The sequence below is a fragment of the Salvia splendens genome, chromosome 2 (genome assembly GCF_004379255.2).
Source record: "Salvia splendens isolate huo1 chromosome 2, SspV2, whole genome shotgun sequence".
NCBI classification, from domain to species: Eukaryota; Viridiplantae; Streptophyta; class Magnoliopsida; order Lamiales; family Lamiaceae; genus Salvia; species Salvia splendens.
Window position 1 is genome coordinate 32,466,748 of NC_056033.1, and position 8,468 is coordinate 32,475,215.

At 36.1% G+C, this 8,468-nt stretch overlaps 2 protein-coding genes across 3 annotated transcripts; one reads left to right on the forward strand and one right to left on the reverse strand.

Annotated features, from left to right (window-relative positions):
• The first annotated feature begins 1,881 nt into the window (after positions 1-1,881).
• On the forward strand, positions 1,882-2,884 carry LOC121792248 (fasciclin-like arabinogalactan protein 12). The gene has a single exon (XM_042190120.1). It carries the CDS (start codon positions 2,031-2,033, stop codon positions 2,739-2,741), a length of 711 nt encoding a protein of 236 aa, XP_042046054.1. The 5' UTR covers positions 1,882-2,030; the 3' UTR covers positions 2,742-2,884.
• Positions 2,885-2,933: 49 nt separating this feature from the next.
• On the reverse strand, positions 2,934-7,910 carry LOC121792233 (dnaJ protein P58IPK homolog B-like). Of its 2 annotated transcripts, XM_042190107.1 has the most exons (10): positions 7,715-7,852; positions 6,690-6,785; positions 6,441-6,603; positions 5,785-5,986; positions 5,524-5,684; positions 5,322-5,415; positions 5,019-5,231; positions 4,779-4,859; positions 3,796-4,014; positions 2,934-3,317 (listed from the first exon to the last, which is right to left on the reverse strand). In XM_042190107.1, the coding sequence occupies exons 3-10, from the start codon at positions 6,545-6,547 to the stop codon at positions 3,144-3,146; spliced, it is 1,251 nt and encodes a 416-aa protein (XP_042046041.1). In that variant the 5' UTR covers positions 6,548-6,603; positions 6,690-6,785; positions 7,715-7,852; the 3' UTR covers positions 2,934-3,143. The 2 variants fall into 2 exon arrangements, with proteins under 2 accessions (XP_042046041.1, XP_042046040.1); XM_042190106.1 differs by lacking the exon at positions 6,690-6,785 and having other exon boundaries at positions 7,715-7,910.
• Positions 7,911-8,468: the final 558 nt, after the last annotated feature.

The window sequence follows — 8,468 nt, forward strand, 5'->3', positions numbered from 1 at the left end:
GTAAATAACAATGAGAGACAACTTTTCTATTTTTGGAATGAGACTATTTTTTATAGATATCAAAAAAATATGATTAATTATTTTATTGTATAAATAATTATATCTATGGGTGTGCATAACAACGAGTCAACAAATTAAGTATACCACAATAAATTAGATTTACAAAATACCAATAAAATGATAAAATATACAAGTATAAATTATATTTATCATAATTATTGTTTTATCGCATGCAAATTTTTTTAATAAAGGATTACAAAACATTATAATAAAGTATAAGAGAGAAAGAGAGAGTAAATTAAAAGTGATAACAAAAATGACTCAACTATTTTGAATTAAGCCGAAAATGAATATATAACTCAATTACCTTGGGACGGGTAGAGTATAATTTAATTAGTTAGTGTATATTAAGATTTCAGTATTCTAAAATGTTGTTTTTAATTCATTATATAATTATCATCATTATATTATTTTGATCATGTATTTATAATCTTTTTAATGAATCACATAATTTTTTAAATATTTTATAAATATTATTGTTATTACCTTTTAATTTAAAATACAAAACTTAAAATAAATTCATGCCAACAAATATTTTATCAATAGCGCACAATATATGATTAAACAAATCACATTAAATATATAAATAAATTAGATCATAGATTTTAAAACTTATTTGAGAAGTCAACTTCTCTATATTCTACTAGTACTAGATAATTGACTCGCTTTCATTTTACCACGAATCAATCTTAACTAATATCTAGATGATCCGAATTGGTTTTTGGTTTCTTACCATACTACTTCGACAAACTCAAAATAAAATGAAATAAAACAAGAACAATAAAATATTATGTGAAAAGTAATATGGAGTAGTATTTATTTTTTATAGATAATTTGTGTTACATTTTAAACTTACAAAGGCAGTTTAAGAAAAAAACGGAAATTAGTTTAAGAAAGCCCATTCATATGGTAATTGGATCAAATTTAGGCCTAATATTATGGCTCACTATGCTAATACAAGAATGAATTGCTAAATTCAATCATTTACTTCTCTCCTCATTCAGAAATGTCCCTGAAGAATTATTAGATGCTTTTATTGTATACTATACTACTATTAGTTAATGCAAGGGAAAGAGTTTAGATTGCCTGAAGAATTATGACTTGACTTAGTTTCATAAATTACAAATATTTATTGATGTCACTTGCTAAGTCCCTCTTTCATATGTGAAAGTGGTGGTAAGCATGATCTAGGGCCTAAGACCAATACATGACACCTAAAATGAAGTAGGTAGTTAGCTTAATGGTACTCCAAAATCAATTAATTTTTTTTATTTTTAAGTAAAATATGTATTTTTAGGTTTATATTGAAACAAACTTAAATAATTTCAAATTTTGTGAATAAAAAATGTACTTATATAGAAAATATTCTTTTAAGTTTAAGCTTAATGTAAATAATTAAGAGTAAAGTCACTATTTATTTAATGTGAGATTTACATAAAAAAAAATTGAAGTAAAATCCAAATGGTTAGAGATGGTGTATTATACATAGTTAATCCAAATGGTTAGAGATGCTTTATACATAGTTAGAAAACAGTTAATTTGCCTATATAAATTGTGAATGGAAACAGGAGGCATTCGGCAACTTATTTCGTTTGAAAAAAACATAGTGCCAATGTGATGATATATGTATGGACCCATTTGGCAGAATGCTTGAAATGTTGGAAATCCGATGCAAAAAATCATATAGTAGTAAGTATATTTTAGCATGACATGTTTTATCATCCGCACCAAGCAACCGTGTTAGATGCCTCCACATTTTCACAACATATCTTCCCACCTTAAAGCGTCGATTCATTCACCTCACCTAACTCACCACCCCCACTTCAAGCTACTCATTTTCTTTATTTCCTACTACTACTACTACTACTACTAAAGATCGACCAATTGAGATTGTAGTGCCCATCCCATTACTCATTTTAAAGCAAAGCCCCCCCATCCAATCTACCTCCTTGTTGAAAACGCTCAAGGAAATGAAACCACTACTCTCCACATTCCCTCTCCTTCTCGTCGTCTCGATCTGCTGCACCCTGACACGGGGGCAGTCCCCAGCACCCGCCCCAGCCCCCGCCGGCCCCACGAATGTGACAGCCATCCTCGAGAAGGCCGGACAGTTCGGCACATTCATCCGCCTCCTTCAGAACACCAAAGTAGCAGACCAGATAAACATGCAGCTCAACAGCTCCAAGCAAGGCGTGACCCTCTTCGCCCCCACTGACAGCTCCTTCTCCGACCTCAAAGCCGGGACCCTCAACTCCTTCACTGACGAGCAGAAGGTGGAGCTCATGCAGTTCCACGTCCTCCCTTCCGTGTTTTCCACCTCCCAGTTCCAGACCGCCAGCAACCCCATAAGCACCCAGGCCGGGGGCTCCCAGGGCTCCTACCCACTCAACGTTACCGTGTCCGGCAACCAGGTCAACATAACCACCGGCGTCACCAATGCCACAGTGGCAGGTACAGTTTACACCGATTCCCAGCTCGCCGTCTACCAGGTCGACCACGTGCTGCTTCCTCTCAGCTTTTTCGTGACTCCATCGCCGGCTCCTTCGCCTTCCACGCACAGAAAGGCACCGGACTCGCCCTCAGGATCTGATGCTGATGCCACTCCTGATTCCTCCGGTGCAAATGTTATTTCTACAAAGATGGTCGCCTGTGGGATCCTATTCTTGGCGGCATTCGCATGAAGATTAGTCTAATAACTTGATGCTCAGCTACAAGATTTCTTTTGAGTAGCACAAGCCAGTCATTTTTTGGCTATATTTTTTTCTTCAAATAAGTATTACAGCCTACATAAAGAGCAATATCATTACATATTTACATCTGCAAATGTTTTCATATGGTGCACTGTCAATGACTTCTTCTACTGGATCACCATGTATAGAAGAGTTTTATAGCATTCGAGCAACTGCCTTTCTTTTATTCAAATCAAATTTGTACATATTTGTAAGGTACAACCTTAAGCACTAACAACAGACTATAAGATTAAAATGAACTGAACCTACAAAGCGGTTAGTCAAAAAATTCTATTCTCACCGCTCCATGTCATTCTCTTGGTAAAAGCTATCACATTTCATAATTCCCCAAGTTTAGAAATGATATCCTCCAAAGTCCCCTCCAGGAAAGCCTCCTTCAAAGTGAAATGTAAATTGCTGCCCCCCTCCACCAAAAGGGTTAAATCCTCCTCCCCCCATTCCCATGCCATTATCATCCATATCTTCTCCTCTGTCATATCTGGTACGTTTATCTTCGTCGCCAAGTATCTGTGGAGAAAAAATACACACCAAGTTCTCTAACAGTAAGATTACAGTAGTTACACAAAGATGAAGCTGAAATACAGAGAAGAAGAGATACCAAAAGTAACAAAAACGAGAGTACATGAAGATGCACCGACAAATATTGAAAGGAAAAACTAAGAAACCTACAATAAATTATACTAGGTAACAGCAGCCAAAGTGGGTTTTAGAGTATTAGTTTGTAATTTGACCTTTCCTACCATGCAGTTTTCCTGACATTACCTGTCAGACTAAAATCAATAACCTTCATTGGTGAAGGTCATCAAACGAAATTTTAAGCATTAGTCGAAGATCAGATAAATGCAGTTATCTAGGAAGTAGGCAGTGACTTCTAAAAATCTGGTACAACGGATAAATGAGAATCACAGCTGATACATTAGGTAACTACAAATCTGCAGAAATGACCAAAGAGTCGGGGTGCGAGATAAGATGAAGAAGCTATTACCTCATATGCAGCTGCTATTTCACGAAATTTAGCTTCTGCTTCTTCTCTATTGTCGACATTCTTATCTGGATGCCACTGCAATGCGAGCTTCTTGTAGGCCTTCTTTATCTCTGATATTGATGCAAGTTTTGAAATTCCCAAAATTTTGTACCAGTCTTTTCGTTGGCTCATCTTCAATGATCTTTCAGCCCTCATTAACACTTCACGTATGTTCATATCCTATCAAAGGTAGTCATTTATATGAACATGTGTTATTAAGGAAAAATACTAGTATCGCATTTCATGAGCAGAACTTTTTTGTATTAACTGCTACAGGAACTCCACAAATATATATAAGTAGCAAATTATGATATCAGCTCTCTTCTTCTCATGGATACCAAATATAATAGAAATCTGAAATTGACTATTGTGACTTACAACTACCAGGTCCAAGTTACTAAGCTGAAAGTTGGCAACGCTTGTATGTGAGTAGAACATGAATTTATGTGTTAATCTTCTGTATCAAACTAGAATCCAACCATTCACCCAAGTTTCAGAAGATACATAATCTAAAACAAAATGCCATCCATTCTTGCCGAAGTTGTAATCAGCAGAGTAGAAGAGATAGTTAGGATATTTGTTTTCAGATGCAACTAATTGCAACAACAGAACTCTGCACGAATCTCAAAGATACAAAACCCTAACTATTCTCTTCTTTTTTTTTGGGGGGGGGGGGGGGAAAGATAGGAGAGGGTCCCTCAAACACATAATAAAGAGCTTCAATGATTCTAAGTTGCATGAATAAACATCTTCAGAATTCAATGGAACTCCAAATTAATCTTTCCAACAAGCATCCATTCCCACATTGTAGAAGATGCCCCATGATTCTTTATTTTGCAGATATCTTTTAAGAGTTAAAGCAAGTATACCTGTTATATTTTATGGCCAGAAATATGTCCACATAATTGAAGCAGAAAACTTAATATCTCAGTAAAGTAACTAACCTGAGGTGACTTTTCAGCAGCTGATTTAATATCAGCCACAGCTCCCTCCCAGTCTTCAACTAAAAGCTTCGCTTCACCTCTCTGCAAGATATTGTTAGAAGTTAAAATATAATATAAACTTCTTTTTTGAAAAATAATTGAGTTAGTCCACTAGACACAGGCCAAAAGAGTTCAAGTATACCCTTCCCAAGAAAGGTTTCCATGTACAAGACAATATGTGAAACAATGGAAGATTAATACCTGGACTAGAGCTTCAACTTGATCTCCATCAATTTCGAGTACTTCTGTGCAGCTCTTTAATGCATCAGTTCCCTTACCAAGCTTCACGTAGACCTTACACAGTCCAAGATGAAGGTGTATATTGTGTGCAGTATGGTTTGGGTCAAAAGCAAGGGCTGCTTTATAATCCTCCACTGCCAGGCGGAGTTTACCCTTGCCAGCATTGTCTTCGGCCTGTAAGTAAAATGAACTGAATTAAGAATGGTCCTCATTTTGCTGCAACAATGCAGATTAACAAGTCAAAAAGAAAGAACAAGACATTACACTTTTTGTCTTTTTTAGGAGGTTTTTTAATCCAAAATATGCCTTCTTCAGCTCACCATGCTCGGGGTCCAAACGAAGACCTTTCTGGTAATGCCTAGGGGAAAAATATGTGAAACAGTAAAGAAAAACATATAAGAAATTAAATGTGACGCTACAATTGGACGAGTGAGCGAGGAAAATAAGTTATATGATTTCGACAGACCTAGTGGCTATGTCATGATCAGCCAAATAATAGTAGGCACGACCACGCAACAGCAAAGCCTCTAAATTATTTTCGTCTTCTTTAAGAATGAATCCTGTCTCAGATATGGCTTTCGAATAATCTTTAGCTGCTATCAACAGCCTCACTTTAAGGAGTTTAGCCTGAAATAAAGTGACAGGACTTACACTTATATGAAATGTTTACACTAAAAACAAGATAATTTGGTCATCTGTTCATATAGGATGTAGTAAAAAAGCAAACCTTAGAGCATTCTGGAGAAAAAACAAGTACAACTTTATAAATATACTCCAATGCTTTGGTAAAATCACCCGATTCAAAAAGGTCATCAGCTGAATTTAAGGCATTCTGAGCTTGATATAACTGCGAAAGCTCCTTCTCTGCTGCCGAATTTCCAGGTTTCATCCCCAGAAAACTTTTGTAACTTCTCTCTGATTCTTCATATCTACATCAGCGAAAAACTTCCTGAATCGTATGATTTACCAATCAGATGCAAAAGAATAAAGAATGACTTGAGACCATCCATTTATTCAACACCCAGTGACATGATGGTGTATATTAAGTCTCTAGTAAACATGAATAAAAACCTTAAGAATCACATCAAATAATCAGATTAAGGCGAACAGTATAATGACTATGAACAAAATAAAATTTGGCTAAGGTTCCATTTTGTTGTTGCTCTGAAAAGAAGCAGATTTAAATTTTTGTGAGTATAAGGTAAAGATGAAATGAATAAGCAAGGGAGGACCAGATGCCATGCTCAAGGTACCAAGGAATTTAGAAATATCAGAGATGGAGTGATAATACAAGTGTCAGCATATGTAAGAACACAATAAAATTTGTTTAGCAGCCAACATACAAGTACAGTTATTGAGTTTAGCTATAGCTGCTAAAAAGACCTGCATAGCTGACGAAGAATTGATGCTTTATGCCAATATGCTTCTGAAAGTGCTGGGTCTGCCTCTATAGCAGCATTGAGGTCACTGAGAGCCTCACTATACTTCATCACTTTGACACTCTGCGAAACTCTCTCAAAGAGAGAAGCACCACCTGCTTGGCCATCTGCTCATTAAGTAAAAAAAATATACGCTTAGAGTATGAGGTACTCTAACCAATATCATAGAACAATCAAGCAATGCACAAATTACCAATCTTTATGCATTTGATGAACAAGTAACTTTGGTCACTCTGACTCAGTCCAAGACAATGTTATCAATCTCGTATGGCGGCTTATGGCGGTTCGCCTAAAAACCGCCACAGGGATATAGCGTATTAGTATGGTGGATATAGCGGTCAATAATTAAATAAATAAAATAATACTTATATATTTATATATGATTCAAAAATTAGAAAATAATAAAAATATAACATCTAAAACTATTAAAACAATTAAAAAAGCATAAAATACAACTCTAACCTCCATGTTTCTTGCATAATGCCCCATTCCTAAATGCAGTACACACGCAATGTTGTCAAATGGCAGATATGGCGGTGCTATGGCAGCGTCATGGTACTATGGCGTTTCCATCACCGAACACCATGCCATAGCGCCATGGCACCACCATATCTGCTATTTGATAACATTGGTCCAAGATACCATTATGTCTTCCAAAACTAGTTAAAGACCATACCTATCCTAACAGGGAATCTTAAAGATTGGCCAACAAGGTTTACACTTTCCCTTCTCATAGACCTATGTGCATCCAAGATAGAAAGACACTAAATTTGTATCGAATAGCAGAGAGAGAACATGAAGATGATGAAAGATGAACGGATAAACTTAACTAGGCTCTATAACATGATTTTAACTCTGAAGCTCAGGATCCCTGGAGCTGAGACAGGTCACGTGAAACAAAAAACCTGATGGTATCCAACTAGTTAGTGTGTCCCAACAACAAAGTTCCATAATTTATCAAATACAGACCACGCCTGAGTTCATGTTGCTAAATGTAGCCCTAAAATCAATTCATTCGTAAAACAAGATCTTTTCAAAAATGTAAAAACAGAGAACATTCATAGATAGTTAGATACCTAATTCTGACATAGACTGCGGATATTAAGGCTCATTGGATATTAAGTCAACATCGGAATGAAACATGCATTTTATGCAGATAAAAGCAGATCAATGGAGTAGTAAATTTAATAAAAAAAAGAAGAGAATTTTTGAAGAAACCTGCAGCGACGAGGGGTTGGAGGAGGAGAAGGTGGCAGCAAAACACGAAGTTGAGAATCAATGCTGCGTAGACAAAGCCTCTTCGCGCCACAGAATCAAAACCACAGAGCTTCATCCCCATCTACACCTCGATGTTGCAACCCCCGCTCCAATATTTGTGACAAATCCCTACTAAAGATGTGTAGCGCTAGTCTACAATTTAATTACTATCAAAATATTGTAAGCTTGGCTGCGTGGCCAGAAGAAAGATCCATAGCCAATTCCACGTTGTTTTACCCTATAAACTCTTGCCACGTGCGGGACCATTTACCAATCAACATATGCCACATGGATGGACCTATTTCTTACCTCACGCATTGGGCCTCCATATGATTTATTTCTATTATCCCAGATAAATGGGCTTTATATTCAAAAACATTACCCTAGATCTGTCTAACTTATAGAATTTTATTTAACAGCCCAACAAAAACCCATATTTAGAAGCAGGCTGAGTTTCAACCACTCTAAAATTAACCCTCCAAATTACACTTATTATTAGGGATGGGGAAAAAATAATGAAATACCAAATACCGGTCTTATCGTATCGAAAAAATACCAAAAATACTGAATTTTCGGTATGACGTGATTTTCGATACGGTATTATACCTTAACGAAAGATTTCGGTATATATTATCATATATCGCGGTCTACCACAACATACCAAAGTTCGAAATATGCTGAAAATATAGTATACGCCATATACACAGTATATAAA

Coding starts and splice junctions, on each gene's coding strand:
- LOC121792233 (XM_042190106.1), bottom strand. CDS start 7,835: ATGGGGATGAAGCTCTGTGGTTTTGATTCTGTGGCGCGAAGAGGCTTT. Junction 5,685..5,784: donor TTTCTCCAGAATGCTCTAAG/GTTTGCTTTTTT, acceptor ACTTTATTTCAG/GCTAAACTCCTTAAAGTGAG. Junction 5,232..5,321: donor TCCTAAAAAAGACAAAAAGT/GTAATGTCTTGT, acceptor TTTTACTTACAG/GCCGAAGACAATGCTGGCAA.
- LOC121792248 (XM_042190120.1), top strand. CDS start 2,031: ATGAAACCACTACTCTCCACATTCCCTCTCCTTCTCGTCGTCTCGATC.